The following is an 18,166-nucleotide window of genomic DNA, read 5'->3' as shown; positions in this document are numbered from 1 at the left end:
TTGACGAGAGAGACCTCCATTTTAGTATAATATCACTTTGTCCAATGAGTTGAAGATTGTGTACTGCTGCTTGTGTGATACGCTGAGAGGAATTGTGATATCTATTGTACATATATTTCTTTTCAGAAAATAAATACTAATTTATATTAATTTTAATATAGATGTGACTAGATATTAATTTTATCTTAAATAAAAAGTTCAAAAGTATCGAATTTTATGTAGATGATAAAATCTACTCTTAAAAATTCAAAAATATTTTATTACTTCAATATCTAATAAAAAAATGTAATTCAATTTTAAAAATTCAAAAACTTGGTGAAGGCATATATTAAAGATAGTCATATGACTATATATTATAATATATATACTTCTTTTACTGCTAATAATATTTTTGTGGGTATTAAGTTTGTATCTTAAACAAAGAATTCAGGACTTTTACTATGGACAAAATTTCAAATATCATATAGATAATAAAATATTCTAAAGAAAAGTTTAGAAATATATTGTTACTTGAATATCTAATAAAAATTATTCATTTTATTTTCAAAAATATGTAATTTATTAAATATAATAATCAACAATATTTCATTAGAAAGTTAGAAAAATATTTTTTAATATTTTCTTAAAATAGTTTTGTTAAGAATTATTTTTAAAAATATAAAAAAAACTCAAAAGATGAAGAAAAGGGTTTCTTATCATAAAATATCTTTAAAAAAATCATTCATTTCAAACAGAAAACTGACTTCCTGACTGACCGTCTGCACATGACGTGCAAGTTGTTGTGACTGTTTCGGTCAGGATTTTGCTGTTTGAGAAAAACCTTACCATTAATCAATAATACTATCTTATTCTCTGCAGAGAGGTGGATTCATTCAAGTCGAACAATGAATAGCATTACATCATCATTGGATTGCCTATTTACGTGAGAACTCCTGTCCTTACCCTTCCATCGTCCAACTTTTTTTTTTTTTTGGTAAACAAAAGATAGGGTAGAGCTATTATTGGACCTTTTGAATAAGAGTCAAGAAGACCTTATGAAAATTAAACATTTTCGTAGAGAAGATGTAAAACAAATATTGGACATTCTAGAAATAGAAAAAGTATTTCACAACCGATTTACCGAACAATAAATTTGAAATGTATTTTTTCATCTTTTTATTTTTTTTATTTTTTATAAACTAAAGAAAAAAAGATGAAATGGGCTTTGAATCTTTAGCATAATCTATATATTCGGAATAAATTTAGAATTGAACAGAATAGATGTATCTAGGGAAAATTCACTTTAAAGCGACTATTCCCTAGATACACAAGTCGTGATAGTTCGATCGTGGAATTTCTTTCTTTCTGTATTTCCGGAATATGAGTGTGTGACTTGTTATAATGGATCCTATTGATAGTACAGAGAATGGGTCTATCATCTTGATAGAGATTGTTTTACCTCATCTAGATGCGGTGATTTTCATTTTTCATGTCTTCTGCAATCATCAATGGCTCATCTGATGCTTTATTCTCTGTACCGAGCACAAGCAGGAGTGCCAATGTTTTCGTATGTTGCATACCATTTATTAATGTGTTAAGAAGTGGTGAGAAAATAGTGTTGATGCATACATACGACAATATAGTTTTGAACCAACATGACACAATTTATATTAGTCTTGAATCTTATGCCCCTCTCCCTGCTATCATTCGCTGGGTGGAGAATTTGAGCTCATCTCGGTTTAATGCCAACCTAACTATTTCAGGTTCTGTTCACGAGCCATCACGCCAATAACTTTCTCGATCGTGGATAGATTAAAAGACGGGGAAGCCGGGGATAGTGTACTGCTGCTTATGTGATAATGTTTAGAAGAATTGGCACACCTCTTCGTCTAATCTCACTTTGTAATGCCAGAGATACTGGCTTGAAGAATTGAGATACTTTGTGCTTTTTTTGGCTAGATGGAATACTTTGTGCTTTATCTGTGCTTCATGCGGGTAATGCACATATAGACCTTTTCATTATTTTTCAATTATATAAATTTGTAATTAATTTAAATAACAGGCAATGTTTGAATAATTATAATGTCGATATCGCCATATAATGTATGTTTCATATTCCTCAAAATATGGAAAACCCCCTATATCTGATAATATATGTTTTTCTTTTGTAAAGAATTGTATGTGATGATATAATTAATATCAAATACTTTGAGCATATTATTTCTATAAATTACCAAAATATTTCATGTACATCTGTATAAAAGGGTACAATAATAGACTATGTACTCATTAAACTATATGATTACTTAATTAAATATATTCACAATCTTATAAGACAACAATTCAATAATAGATTATATTTAAGATATCATGGAAGAGATATTATGTATATTAATAGTGGAAACTCTATTTTATTAATAGGAAAATATACCTTATCTATACTTATACCAATATATAAAGTTTGAGCTGGGACAGTTGGTCCACTTTTGGTTTACGATTTTACCCTTATAAAATTAATTGTAGCCAATAAAATAAGAAATATCTATACTAATATATAAAGGCAGAGTTGAGGACAATATGTCTTACTTTTAGTTTCCCGATTTTATCCCTATAAAATTAATTCTAGCCAATAAAAAAAAGGAATATGATGATATAGTTGATCATTTAACTCCTCTCTCTTCTAACTTCCCTCTAAGCCCTGCTTAAATTTCTCTCGCGCATGTTCAAACTTAAGGGGAAAAAAACTACTTGGGAGATGGTCTCACACCGCTCTCATTTTTTATTTATTTTAATTAATTAATTAATTAATTTTGATATATTTTTGCTCTAAATTAAGCACGGTATAATGAGTGCGAAATGAAATTTACTTTATTCAAATTATTTCGTACAGTTTAAATTGTCAGTGATCACCAACCCCGCAAGGTTGTCCGCAATCACTTGAGCATTGGCGAATGGTCTAGTCACATGGACATATGGTTCGATGTTGAAGCATGACAACCTGCCTTTATTTAGCAAGCAAAACATGGGGCATTTTCCATACAAGAAAACCGAAAGCATTCTCCTTGATTGAATGGCGATGATATTGAGATCAGATGATTCAGCTGACCAAATTAGATTGGCATGTAAGAAAACAATGGAGATCCATCAGTAGAATTTCCCAGTATTTATTACCAAGACCATGGGAAATAATTTTTTTTTTATAAGAAAAAGGGGTCATACAAAGCTGTATATCTCCTAACTGAAGTCCGATATGGCAAGTACTCGTCGTTCTCTTTTCCATTAAAATGCGGCAAACTACCCCAATCCGGGAGGAAGAAAATCAAAAACCCAGTAGGCTTTTGATTTGGGGGTCCGGCGGCACCCACTTCCTTTGCGGTGACATCGCCGGTGAGCACGGAGGTCTCCGGCGAGCTCACCTAGGGGGAGGGGGGTCGATGGCCGCTGGCAAGGCCACCAACCCCTCAAATGTGATGGTACATAGTCGAAGTCGTGCAAGGGAAAGTAATTAGACTGAACCTCCTTGCACTGATAACTAGTGAGCATGTTTCAGCTGCAGAGGACGATCCTCTGCAACAATTTCTCTTTCGATTGCTTGTATCGGACAAATATTTCTCTTGTCCACAAGAAATCTCGAATTGAGGCATATCATTTAGCCAACCATTCATGCCAAGAAACCACCATAACAGGAATGCAAAATTGGAAACAAGTCCTCCCAAAGTGCCATGTTTCTCAAACACCGCGAATTAATTTACGGTTCCACAAATTTTTTTGGTGTGATGTTCGTAGGCGATTCTTCACAATCAATGAATGAATTAATTATTTGACTAATGCTGCAATCGCAAGATACCGCTCTAAATTGTTCTCTTTTGATCCATTTGGATAACTAGAAAATGACGTCCTGACAAGTTTGACACAGACAACTTTCTCCAGATCAAAGTCCAGCACAAACGGATCTAATTTCTCTGTTAAATAGTCAAATTCATGAAAATTTCATCTAACAAAAACAAAAACCAGTCAGCATGAATAGACCACTACGAATAGGTGTTAACTGAGCAATTTCCTAGTCATTTTCCCGCATGTTGCCTTTGCTCTTTGCAAACAAGAAACAACCATTGACTTTGAGAACCCTTTCACTTTTGCAAAAATTAATGTGAGTATGTTTTTCTGTTCTACAGCATTGCTTTGCAGGGTCACTACCCGGAAAGAGAGACCAATTTTCTCACTTTTGAAACTCCCTGTCTCTTTTATTTTCTAGAACTCTAATGCCTCCCAAAAAGTTCTATCGAAACTTTTAAAGATAATTACAGTCAATATATATATGAATATATATTCACATGTGTTTATATATATTATAGATTGCGTATCAGCGCTACGCGCAATATCACTTAATTATTATTATTATTATTTACTTTTTTCATATGTTAATATATTATGTACATTACTGTTTTTTTGAAAAAATAATATCTCCCATTTCTTTGATTAGTAATTATATCTCCTATTTCACTATATCCAAAAATCATGAATAATTCTTAGAATTTTAAAATAGGAAATTTTTTATATAATAAAGTTTTAGGAAAAAAATAGTATGATATTGAATGAGAAGAGAGAGGGTAAAAGGAAAAGAAAACATTGTCGTGAGGAGGGAGAGGGAAAGAGCAAAAATTGGAGAGAAATTTGGAAAGAGAGAAATGGGAAGAAGATAGTGGGTGAGACGGTTACTTCTCAAATTTACAATTTTATCCTTCATGCAATGGTTCTAAATTATTGGATTATATCTAGTATGGGTGTTTCCAGAAGAAAAATGTTCCACAACAACTACACTCTTCTCCAATATAATAATAATAATAATAATAATAATAGATAGATATGTTATAATGTTTATGCATTTTTCTTAAGTTATTGATATTCTTACAACTTTTGATAATATAAAATCAACCCTCATATTCACGCCATAATTAGAGTACATAGCACCAGTTTAAAACCTTATTAAAAATAATTCTGGATAAACTTCCGGTCACGAGCATTTAATTCGAGAGAAAAATGTGCAATTTAGTTACAATTGTGGCACACAATCTTCAAAAGAGAAAAGAAAAGGGGTATAATGGTCAAATAGTATCTTTAGATTTTTCCACCCCATCCATTTCCTAATACTAACCAAACAAGAATTGCGAAGGGTTAAGGATAACCTTTCTAATTTGATCTTATTATTTTCATTTTGGATGATGGGGTATGTATTCTTCTGGATGTAAACCTTGTATAATTTACTTGGACCTGACACCAATGCCGATCATCTACATTTATTGGGATGATCACATTCATAATAATTACTTCTCGTGCCACCTTAGATATTAGCCTATTTGATATCAAATTTATGTTCCTTTGTTTGAGCTTAAACTCACCTACTTCCCCGGTCTCTGAGACCGAGGATGTAAATGAGTATGGGAATAACAAAAGACAGGAAGGAAAAAAGAAAAAAAAAAAAGAGATGCATCCGATTAATGCGTGGGATATGGTCAAGTAATAAATAACATTAAGAACAACCAAGAGGGGCGAGAGAGAGAGACGTTGCGCACCTAAAGTTCAAAATTGCCGACCGACAAGGAGGAGTTGGTTGTGGTTGAATTTAAAGTTGAGTAGAGTTGAATTTAGTTTTAATTGTTTTATACTGAATACGTTGTTGAATTATGAGAAAAAATATGAAAAAGTAATGAATAATTAAAAGAAAATAATTATTGTGTCGTTAAATTGTGGAAAAAGTAATGGATTGTTGAAAGAAAATAATGATTGTGTTGTTGATTTGTGAAAAAAAATAGTTGAGAGAATTTAGTATTAAAAATTGAATTGAATGGTTAGAAGAAAAAAAAAGTAATAATTGTGTTATTGATTTGAACATAAGTGGAGTTAAGTACGATAGAGTTAACAAATTTTTTAAACCAAACGGGCAATTTGAGCATGTTGTTGCTACAAAGGATTCTTTGCAGCAGTTTCTCTTTCGGTTGCTTGTTTTGAACAAAGATTTCGCAGGTCCACGAGAAATCTCAATTTTTCTTTGTATTATTGGAGATCAAAACCCCAGAGGGTCCAAATGCATCGATCAGGAGGGTAAAATCGGAATCCTGTCCGGCCAAAGAGCCAAGTTTCAACAACACAATTATCTTCAATTGGCTTTAGAATTTTTTTTTTAACTCAACTCAACAACACAACTATTACTTTTTCATTTTTCTTCAAATTTTTTAATCATTTAATTTAATTTTTTATACTAAATTCTCTTAATTATTCCTTATTTTTTTTCCACAATTCAACAAGACAATCATTATTTTCTCTCAACTATTCATTACCTTTTCGCATTTTTTCTCATAATTTAACAATACAATCATTACAAATCAATTAAAATCAAAACTCAACTCAACTATAACTCTAATACTAAACACAACCTCAAACAGGAAGGGTGATTCCACAAAATTTATTTGGTGTGGGCAGTCCTCTGCAATCAATGACTTAATCAATACAACCCTGCTCTAAATTGTTATTTTTGATCCATTTGGAAAAAAAAAAATTCATCTATTCCCATTAGGCGTGGACTGAGCAATTTCCTAGCAATTTCCCCACAAGTTTCCATTTCACTTTGACTTCGAGAATCAACAATTGACTTTGACTTCGAGAACAATTCTCTTTCCTCTTTGTAGAAATGTGGGTATGGTTTTTTTGTTCTACGGCATTGCATTGCAGAGTCATTACCCGGTTTCACTCAGCTCATCTGCTTGCAAGATTTTTCCTTTTGCCGAGTTTCATTGATCTGCTAGCCTGTTGGGAATCTTTCGGTTGGTGATCGTCCCATCTCTGCGAGATCTTGGAGGTTGACTTGTCCTGCCTCCCCGGAAATTATGAGTACGTGATTCTTTTTAATCAGTTTCTCTCTCTGTATATGGCTTGATCATTACTTTGGGTTGGTGATGGATACGGTGATGGAACAAACAAGGAGTAGGGCTAAATATTTGAAGTTGGGCGTTGTTATGCTTCCTTACTTCAGCAGGGCAGTCTAGTCATTCCAAAGTAAGCAGGAATAGATAGATCTGCCCTGCTCGCGGCAGAACTGCAATTCCAACCGCAGAAGAGAAAAGGAATGTTTTACCATATATGTGTTATAAATTGTTAACAAATAGTATACAATCAATAACAATATACTATTATATATATAAGACTAACGGTAATTTAATTTCACAAATAAGATTAGAAGAAAATTAAATCAGTATCATAATTTAAAATCAACTATTATCAAGACTTTGCAAAAAAAAGATAAATAATTACAAAGATAAATTCTAATCACAGGATGAACTTTTATCTTCAACATTGTCAAGATTTATGCGGTGTCATATCGTGTCTTATGTTAATCACATACATAAAATTAGATCAGATTATGCAAAAGATTGAAATACTCTTGTGGTATCAATATTTTTCATTGATGGATCAGTCACAGTTATGTGCGGTACGTACCTTACTTATAACGTATCATAATAATATAATATAGATATTTTCATAAAATATTTATAATTTTAAAAATTATAGAAGATGATAAATACTGACCAGTCCTATAGATTTATATGAATATATTTGAAAAAACTAAAATTATTTCTTAGAAAAGCTAAAAAACTTGAATAAATAATAACTGGTCCCACAATTCTATATTTATACGTCATAAAAAATTTAAAAATAAAAGTTTTGTCTTCTAAAAAGTTCAAAGAATCTTAAAAATAACGATCTTTCCCCCAAATCTATATTTATATGTTTAACAACTAAAAATTTCAGAAGAAACCTTAAAAAATTGAGAAAGTAATGAACAATTCCATCACTCCGTTTGGCTGAGAAAATTTCATTTAAAGACCGAGCGTTCTGAGAGCATTTGGTTGGACCTGCCACAATGCCGTTTTATATTATATACTAGTCACGTATCCCGTGCATTGCTCGAGATAAAACATGATCCTCTTTTCGCTAATTTTATTATATAAAATATGTACTCCAAATTGTTAAAAATAGTAATTTACAATAGATAACATACAATATATTATTAGATATTAATGCTAATGATAATTTAATTTCATAAATGACATAAAATATTAAAGAAGATAAATCAATATAAATCTTGAAAAATCTAACATAGTCAAAATTATGATTCAAAGTTAAGAGGAAAAATTGCAACCATGACACGATAAATTTTTGTCTTCAAGATTGTCAAGATTTATATGGTGTTTATATTGTGTTTTATGTTAATCACATACATAAAATTGGACAACTCAAAAATTCTACAAAAGTTCATGTGAGAGAAAGTAAAAGACTAAAGAGCCCACTTTCGAAAGTCTAACTGTGGACGCATCAAAATAAACTCGCAATTCCGCCAGCACAAAAGGAAAGGATTGTTTTAGTGTGCATGAAGCTGCACTTTCAATTATTTTTCCTTATGTTTCTTTGTGTGACTATGCAGGACCAGGTAGGAACTGAACCTATATCTAGAGGTTGGAGAGTTCTATGATATTGGAACTGAACCTATCCTCACCATCGAAAAGGGCAAGTTCGGTAGTGCATGAATTCTGCTGGTGGTACTAATGTCTTTTCGGGTCCAATATTCCTGCATATTCAGGCGTCTCGATGTTTATCTATGGAAACTATAAGCCTCGATTCTCAACATCGTAGCTGATGTAACGAAGCCTGATATCATCAATCAAAGAGTGTATGCTGAAGGTAAGGTGCTTTGTCTTCGTTCGTCTCATGCTACTTTTATGTTTAGCTCCTTATTATGCTGCCTGCGGACAACTACCTGCAGACAGCTGATGTGCTATTCAGGGAGCCACCAGTAGTTCAATTAAACTATATTGTTAAATCATAGATAGAGAGCGTTTAAGTCACTAGGATGGCCACTTCATACATTTTTAACGCAGATAGCATAGCATACTCCCATTTTGTTGGGTAAATGACAACATGGTATGACCGGTCATTCTTAAGGGAACCAAGCTAAACAAAGTGAATGTACTAAAATGCTCGTATATAAAAATAGTAAAAAAATCTGATGAGAACTTTGTCGGCATGGTCTGATTCTGTTTGAATGGTTTTTCAGGTGGGAGAGGTCTGCCCTATAACTATTGGATGGTGGTGATGGAACAAGGATGACTGGGAACTATGTAGTAGTGGATCCATTTTTCATTGTTGGATTCATCCACTTCGCTTGGAAACTTTTTACAGGCAATCAGTTCCAAGATCATGGAGATCGGAACAACTTTTTATGGTAAGCAACATGAACCTTACGGTAATACTGTTATCCCATGGGAAAAGTGGTTAAGTCGCTCATGAAGGCGCTTAAAGCTGTCTATTACAGTCGAACGTGTCTTCTGCCTGCAACGGAGCATGTTGTTGGAGTTGTAATATGTCTCTGTTCTCTGCAGATATTTATAAGCCTTTGGGATAAGAGAAGTTAGCAAGGCTTTTCCCGCATTACAGCTCTGCTATTGCCAATCTTCATTCATCAGTCATAGACAACTCAAGGTAAAGTTTGTTCAACTTACGATGATCTTTCCTTGCCAGTTTTCATTTTGTTTCCTGTAGTTTTGGTCGTGGATACGATGATTGCATTCGTAGGATAAGTTCTGTTTGCAGGAGTTACGACACATTACATAGTGTCTCTGAACTCAAGATCTGTGTTTTGGCTTTACAGCTTCCTCAGCGTCAGTAGCTAGCATGGGCAAGCCAAGGGACCCCATTTGGAATTACGTCAAAGTCATATTGGATGAAGGTAAAGCATGTCGCTGGCAGTGTAGGTGCTGCGACGAAATTTTTTCCGGGGGAGCTTCCCGAATAAAGGCACATTTGGGTAATGTTGAAGGCCAAGGAATTAAAGTTTGTGAAAAGGCTGATGAAGCAACGAAGAAAATAGCTAACACAAAGAGAAGAAGGCTAGAGACTGGAACCAGTTCAGCTCAAGTGAACACACAGCCGCAGTTGCCAGATTTGCGGAACCCTTCGCCATTTTTTGACCAAAGCAACCACAATGCACCACCGCCTAGGAGTCCTGACGCACCGGCGGATCCACGCGAAATCTCTATTTGTCTGAGGAGTTTAGGAGAATTCTGCGGTGAAACAGAGGTGGAAGGTCCATCAAATGCTCCAGGGCACATCTATAACCGAAGTATTATGCCATGCTCAGCCTTTCATTTGCCAGAGGAGGGAAATCAAGATCCATGCAATGAGGTTGATGGACTCATGCGGGGGAGTCATAACGCAGTGGGCCTGCCTTGGCAATTTGCACCGGGGGATCCAGGCGATATCTCTATTTGTCCGAGGAGTTTTGGAGAATTTACTATAAATTTATTGCAAGAAGCCTGCGGTGAAACAGAGGTGGAAGGTCCATCAAATGCTCCAGGGCACATCAATAACCGAGGTATTATGCCACGCTCGGGCTTTCACACAAGCGAAGGTGATCCATTGAGGAATCCTCCAGATGCCATCCCATTGGGCACGGCAACTTTGTCAGAATCTCACGTCAGTTCTGTGATACGTGGTCTACACGTTGAAACCGATAGACCAGAGAACTCAAGAATGTCATTGCCAGCTGTTCCGTCCTTTCATTTGCCAGAGGAGGGAAACCAAGATCCATGCAATGAGGTTGATGGACCCAGTGCTACACCAATCGGGCAGCCTTCTACTGGGCCAGCTGGCGGAGCACGAGATGCAGTAGGTGGAACTTTCATAGTACGAGAGTTAGTGGGGCGGCAGTCTCGGAGAATCGTGGATGAGATTTGGGTTTGCTTAACGAATAATATTTCACGCATTGGTGTCTATGGAATGGCCGGAGTGGGCAAAACAACGGTCCTAAAGCACCTTCATAACAAAACGCGTGCAGCTTTTCGTGGTGTATTTTGGGTCACCGTATCAAAAGATTGCACCATCCATGAGCTGCAAAATAAGATAGCAAAAGGAACAGAGGCTCAAGATCTTTTTAGGGATAAAGATGAAGCGAAAAGGTCAAGTCTTTTATTCGAACATTTGAGAAAGAAAAAGAATACTCTAATTATTCTAGACGATGTGTGGCAGCATTTTGAGCTCCATGAGGTGGGAATTCCGGAGGATTGCATTCGAGTTGTCTTGACAACTCGAGATCGTGCTGTTTGTCAGAAGATGCTGTGTCAAAAGGAAATCAAGGTCGAGCCCCTACCTTATAATGACGCATGGACTATGTTTGTAGATACGCTTGGTTCTAAGCCATCTCCTAGGCAGAAACGTTTTGCGAGGTGTATTGTAAAGGAGTGCAAAGGCTTGCCTCTTGCTATTGTTGTTATGGCTGGAAGCATGAGGGGAGTGCAGTCTGATTATGGATGGGCAGACACCCTGGAAAAACTAAGACAACCACAAGCTCTACAACAGGACATGCAAACAGGTGTTTTCCCAATCCTTCAACACAGTTATAGCTGCTTAGATCCAAAGAAGCAACAATGTCTTTTACGGTGTGCTCTCTATCCTGAGGATGAGAAAATCGGCAGAGAAGAATTGATAGAGTTTTGCATTGATGAGGGGGTGATTCATGGGGATAACAGGCGGAAGATGCGCAATGAAGGCCACCGATTATTAGATGAACTTGAAAAGGCATGTCTCCTTGAACTGTGTAATACTGGTGATTTCCGACAGTCGGGGGGGTGGGGGGTGAGGATGCATGATGTGATTCGAGACATGGCCATAAGCATCATGAGAACATACTGCAGGGTGAAATCTGGGTTGCATTTGGATGATGTGCCGGATGATGAGGATGAATGGTTCCCTGATCTGCAAAAGGTCTCGCTGATGGAAAATGACATAAAAGTAATTCCATCCTCCATATCACCAAATTGTCATCAGCTTTCAACTCTGCTGCTAAGTCGCTGTACGAGACTGCGTGAAATCTCAGGATGTTTCTTTGACCGGATAGGGGGGTTGAAAGTTATTAATTTGAGCTTTACTCACATCAGAAGAGTGCCAGAATCTATCACGAACCTGGAAAAGTTAAAGGCACTAATACTCAACGGGTGCTCTAACTTATCTCTTCTTCCTTCCCTGGAGAAGTTGACATCGTTAAGGAAGTTGGACCTCCAAGGGTGTACTAAGATTAAAGAAGTGCCAGATGGTTTGCGGATGTTGGTTAATGTTACATATCTTGACCTTTCACGGACAGGAATTGAGAGGATTCCATATGGAGTAATCAGTAAGTTACAGAAGCTACAACATCTTATAGCGGATAATATAGAAGTGAAGGGAGAAGAAGTTGGAAAATTAAAGAAGTTGGAGTTAATCCAATGTTGTTTTCAAAATGTGAAAGAGCTGAACAAGTACACACAGGCACATAACAAGACAATGAGAAACTCCCGCTCGTATAGTATCTTCATAGGAGGTCCAGCTCGATGTCTCAATTATTGGGGAGATCGGTTTGTGAATTTACGTGATAGATGTAGAGATGGTGAGAATATTAGATCGTATCATCTCCCAAGAGACGTGAAGGAATTGTCGATTGAGTTTAACAGTTGGATGTGGAATAATATTTTGGCCAGTTTAACACGTCTTGAAGAACTAGAGAGGCTGCGGATAGAAGGGGGACAGCCAGAGCTAATAGAGGGACAGCCACCACTGAAGCATCTGTTAGGGGTGTCGCACATCATGAGAGTAAGATTTCTCGAGGTTTGTAGTTGCGACGGAGGGGAGAGTATAATAGGAGCAGAAGCAGCAGCCGGAGAATCACCTCACGCTTTCTCCCAACTCGAATCAATTGAAATCAGTGACTGTGGAAAGGCGAAGAATGTGGTGGGGCATCAATTACTTCCTCGTCTCCAAAATCTACGGTGTATTCGAATTGGGTGGGTCGCCAATATGGAGGAGATAATAGTAATGCCATCCCCTCAACCATTTCCCGCGGCCACGTCTGCCCTCCTCCTTCCTTCTCTTACAGAAATTAGGGTTTACGGATGTCATAAGATGAAGAGGGCACTAACTCTTGAGTTATTCATGCTCCTCCCCAACCTCAGCTGCATCAGTGTTCATGATTGTGATCAGATGGAGGAGATAATAGCAATGCCAGCACAACTTCCAGCCACCTGCACCCTGCAGTTTCATCTTCTTACGTATATAAATGTCGACCGCTGTCATAAGATGAAGAGGGTGCTAACTTTTGAGTTATTCACACTCCTTCCCAACCTCAACTATATCAGTGTTGATGATTGTGAACAGATGAAGGAAGTGATAGGCCACGGATTAGAGCACGGAGGAGGAGCCATGGTCGGATACAGCACCACTAGCAGCTTGTTATTGTCCCCCTATGCACCATCTGCTGACCAATCAAGGGCAAGGCAGCTGACCTTAATATTGCGTGACCTCGGGGAACTTGAGAGCATATGCAGTGGGACTGGACTTCGGGATCTCATACATGTCATTGATATATGCAAATGTCCGAAGCTGAAGAGGATTGAAATGCTAGATGGAATATTCGCTTCTCCTCCCCATTCTCTTAAGGAGATAATACTATCTGGAGATGGAATTGGAGAATGGTGGGAATCTCTGGAGTGGAACTACCCTGAGGCCAAGACTGCCCTCCGACGTTACGTCTTCATCAAATCCAATGCGGGGTTCCACAAAACCCCTATCCAGGAATGGCGTCGCAGTAGGCAGTTTTAATGGATCCTAACAGAATAATAATGATACACATCAAGGTAACTATTTTTGTAAGAAAACGAATGGATTGATATAGAAAAATGGCTTCCTGGCCAACCATCTGCACATGGCGTGCAAGTTGCTGCGATTGTTTCGGTCAAGATTTTTGTGTTTGAGAAAAACCATACCATTAATATATAACACTATGTTATTCTCTGCAGGGAGGTGGATTCATTCAAGTCGAACGAGTAGCATTGCATCATCATCAGATTGCCTATTTAGGTGAGAAACTCATGTCCTGACCCTTCCATCATCCATCTTTTATTTGATTTTGGCGGTTTGATGTGGTGATTTTCATTTTTCATGTCTTCTGCAATCATCAGTGGCTCATCTGATGCTTTATTGTTGTTCCGAGCACGAGCAGGAATGCCGATATTTTCATATGTTTGTGTACCATTTTTTAGTATGTTATGAAGTAGACAATAGTGCCGATGCATATACATTTATATGACAATATAGCATGGAACAATCTAACTATTTCAGGTTTTGCTCGCAAGTCATCACACCCATGTTCTTAGAATCATGATTCGAATCGTAGAATCTTGTTATGCGATTCCGATACTATGGGCTGAATTGGATACTGTTGAATCGCACTTGAATTGGGCCGTGAATCGCGGAATCAAGAAATCAAGCCGATTCTGCGATTCCGGAATCGGCCCATACTCGGGCGAAGGCCAGGCCTGATTCGGACCCTCGGGCCAAAGCCCAGCCCATTGGCACTAAAATGGGCTCGACAGAATCTCTCCCCCCCCCCCCCCCCCCCCCCCCCCCCTTCCCTTTCCCTTTTCCCTTTCTTCTCCGGCGCTCCCTTTCTCCCCGATCTCCTCGACATTGTGCCCTAATCCACTGGACCTCCTCTTCGTGTTCTTCACAAATCCGACTTCCGCGATTCCAAGTTCCCACTTCCACGAATTCTTCCGCCGTTTCGAGTTCCGACTTCCGCGATTTCTTTCGCAGTTTCGACTTCCGAGCTTCGATTCGTCCGAGTTGATCTGCCCGAGCTTCGACCTCCCAAGCAACTGCGAAGGATAGCTCATCAGCGAGAGTGTCCACAGTCATCGGCGAGCGCTGCGAGCCGCGAGTCTCTTTGATCTGTATCAAAGGTATCAAACTTCTGAATGTATACTGTATGTCTGTGGTAGCTGGAACTAAGTATGTTTGTGATTATGTGTGTGACTGTGTCTATATAAATATATGGTTCTATACTAGCAAATAGAACATTAGAAGTTATAAACTGGAAGTCTAGTTATAACTTATACCAGTATAAGTTCCGATCATCGTCGATCTGTAGTGGTATCAGTTCCTTTCTTCCTGAGCAATCTGGACTTTGACGATCTGAGCTCGATACGAGCTGCTGGTCTGAGCTGAGGTGACATTTCTAAAAGTCGAGCTTGAAGATGTCAAAAGTTGAGCTGATTTTCGTATTGCTTATAGATTAGTTTAGCTGATTCCTCTCGGTAAGACCTCAATTTCAGTCGATATGAGCTAATCTTAGCTACGGGGAGGTTTCTGAGGATTAGATCATTTTTGCCCCTTTCTACTCTGTTAAGCCGTTGCTCAACTCTATGATTATGAGATGCCAATTTGCTGATCTAGCAGCTATGAGTAACTAGCCGGTACTTCGATTATGAACTTTGAAATTTTAGATTTTCTATTATAAAGAAATCGTTCTTCGAGTGCAGAACTCTGGTATTTTTTTTTTGTGAGAGCCATGTTCAACGTGTGTTTTTTTTGGGTAAATGGTATGTTCAACGTGTGTTGTGTGAGGATCGATTGATTTATTTCTCTGCATAATGCTTTCGACTTACCGTCGGCAAGTTCTACTCAGACAATTTGGACATTGATTTTGACCTGAATTGCTATGAAGAAAGTGGAGGGAGCCAAATTGGCAATGACGATGCAGAGAATATGCACACCCAATAACATGCCACGGTTGATGACTTGGTAACGATGATGAATTTGATACTTTATATGATGATGATGTTGGTAACGATAAAGATTTGGATGAGATTTGACATTTTATGTTATGACTTATGTTGTTAACAGTTTATTTTGAGAATTTGAGTTATGATTTAGACTTTGAATTTCGATAATTTGTAACGATATTTTGTTCTTTTATTACTTATTGTTGGTTTGCTGGTTTTTAGTCCTTTTCTTAATATAAGGAATCAAGGATTGATTTTCTTTTTTTGCTCAGGAAAGTATAATACATATATATATGCTATTTTTTTTTAATTATAGGTTGAATCTTACGATTCACGTTACGATTCTACGATTCACGATTCTACGACCCTCGATCGATTCTAGGTAGAATTGCGATTTTGAAAACCTTGATCACAGCAGTAACGATCGCTAACCAAAATCTGAATTCTGGAATCTGATTCTTTAGACTTGCTGCTGCTGGGAGACTTCTGGATGGCGGATAGATTGACTTCTCGATGGCGGATAGATTGAAAGACGGGGAAGCTAGGGACAGGGTACTGCTGCGTGTGTGATGGTGCTGAGAAGAATTGGCACACCTCTTCATCTAATCTGACTTTGTAATGTCGGAGATACTGCCTGGAAGAATTGGAGAATTTGCTGGTTGAAAAATTGAGATAATTTGTGCTTTTTTTTTCTTTTTTTTTTTGCTGGATGGAATACTTTGTGCTTTTATCTGTCCTTCGAGCGGGTAATATTGCAAAGATAAACCTTTTTATTATTCTCAATTTTATAAATACTTAATTAATTTAAATAACAGGTAATATTTAAATAATTGTAATGTTTAAATAGTTATAATGTCTATAGGCATATAATGTATGTTGCATATTCCTCAAAATATGGAAAACCCTCTACATGTGATGATATATATTTCTCTCTTGTGAAAAATTATATGTGATAATATAAGTAATATCAAGCACCGGTGCATACTATTTCTTTAAATTACCGAAATATCTCATGTACAATCATATAAACAATAACAGGTTATATTTAAAATTAAATTATATAGTTACCTAATTAAAATATTCACAATCTTATAAGACAACTATTTAATAATAGACTAAAATATCATGGAAAATACATTGCATGTGTATATTAATAGTGCAAACTCTATTTTATTATTAGGAAACTACATACTGATATTATATCTTAATTTTTTTTTAGAAAACTACAAAATATCAAATGAGGGTATGGTGACGAGAGATTTTAGAATTTTAATGATATAACAGCGTAAGAGAATGAATTTTAATTTGATGAGTTGACATCGTGAAATGCCAATTCGAGGATTTGATATTTTTATATATATATATATATATGGAAGAACATAGCTGCTTTTTATCATGGATTTGGTTAAGGAACCTATCAGCAGCCCTTGTATACCGAGTCCATTACAAGACAATGGTCTCAGCGTTTGCAACCAGAACATACCTTACCCAACTGCTATACCTGGATTTAATAATAATAGTAGACGGACAAAACAAGAATACCTTAAGACTCCCCCCGGGTTCCTATGAACACAGTGTGAGGCTTCTTCCTTTCGTCCAGGTATGTCTTAGATCTTGATCTTGAGAGAAGCTGGGTAGGAGAATTGTATACGGAGTAGCATCTTCAAACCACTTAGCTATTGTCTCATAGATCTCTAGAAACTTCATCTAGGAATAGTTAGTGTACTGAAAAGGTAAGGAACTGATATGCTATTTGAATATCTTGATAAATATTTGAGAGACTGGAAGATTTATTGTTTTTGAAATATGGATTGGTTTAAAGCAAGCTCTTCGAGTACATGCTCTTCTGAAAATAATTTCGATAATGATTCTGTTCTCAACAGAAAAGAGGTCAATTTGGAATGTTTTGATAAATTTATCGATGATTGGGAGATCCCAAGAATCGCTTCAAAACAGATTTATAAAAACTCAAAATTCCAAATATTTTCAAAAACAGATTACACCATAACCACTGAAGAGCGGGACATTCCCCTAAAAAACTCTTCACAAACCATAAGACTCTTGAACCAAGAGTCATTGAAAAAACATGAGGGAAAGTACAATTTCATCCATATAGGGCTTGTCCAAGTGGGCATAAAACCCCTAACCAGAGAAGGCTTAGATACCTCCGTACTCTTAGTACTTAGGGATGCTAGGCTTTTGAATTACCATGAATCCATCCTTGGGACAGTTGAGACTAGTCTGTGTGACGGACCAGTCTATTTTAATTGTTTCCCAAATTTCACCATGTCCTTCAAAGACCAAAACATAATTCATGGCTTAACATTGCAGATCAAAACGCATAATTACAAGATTGCTTTAGGCTCCATCCCTTTAGCCCTTGTATACCGAGTCCATTACAAGACGATGGTCTCAGCGTTTGCAACCAAAGCTTTCAACCATAGCCCCAGAGGAGAAACCCTCCTTTTCCAGACAGACATTGACAGGTCAAACACTGTTGTCCCCAGACCAATTAGGTGGAATGAGGTTACTCTTCCTGAAGAATG

The 18,166-nt window shown here is 36.8% G+C and overlaps 1 protein-coding gene across 5 annotated transcripts; it reads left to right on the top strand.

Moving 5' to 3' along the window:
* Positions 1 to 6,598: 6,598 nt before the first annotated feature.
* LOC116213443 (disease resistance protein At4g27190-like) lies at positions 6,599 to 16,477 on the top strand. Of its 5 annotated transcripts, none has more exons than XM_031548391.1 (9): positions 6,599 to 6,867; positions 8,459 to 8,715; positions 9,089 to 9,256; positions 9,414 to 9,513; positions 9,683 to 13,694; positions 13,857 to 13,917; positions 14,179 to 14,798; positions 15,563 to 15,639; positions 16,085 to 16,477. In XM_031548391.1, exon 5 carries the CDS (start codon positions 9,706 to 9,708, stop codon positions 13,657 to 13,659), a length of 3,954 nt encoding a protein of 1,317 aa, XP_031404251.1. In that variant the 5' UTR covers positions 6,599 to 6,867; positions 8,459 to 8,715; positions 9,089 to 9,256; positions 9,414 to 9,513; positions 9,683 to 9,705; the 3' UTR covers positions 13,660 to 13,694; positions 13,857 to 13,917; positions 14,179 to 14,798; positions 15,563 to 15,639; positions 16,085 to 16,477. The 5 variants fall into 5 exon arrangements, with proteins under 5 accessions (XP_031404251.1, XP_031404249.1, XP_031404246.1 ...); XM_031548389.1 differs by having other exon boundaries at positions 15,524 to 15,639; XM_031548386.1 differs by lacking the exon at positions 15,563 to 15,639.
* The last annotated feature ends 1,689 nt before the right edge of the window (positions 16,478 to 18,166 follow it).

The sequence above is a fragment of the Punica granatum genome, chromosome 7, assembly GCF_007655135.1.
Source record: "Punica granatum isolate Tunisia-2019 chromosome 7, ASM765513v2, whole genome shotgun sequence".
In the NCBI taxonomy this organism is placed as follows: Eukaryota; Viridiplantae; Streptophyta; class Magnoliopsida; order Myrtales; family Lythraceae; genus Punica; species Punica granatum.
The sequence above is the reverse complement of the archived record's forward strand: the minus strand, read 5'-3'. Positions and strand labels throughout refer to the sequence as shown.

What these genes read in the sequence shown, in the direction of transcription:
- LOC116213443 (XM_031548386.1), top strand. Translation starts at nt 9,706, where the DNA reads ATGGGCAAGCCAAGGGACCCCATTTGGAATTACGTCAAAGTCATATTG.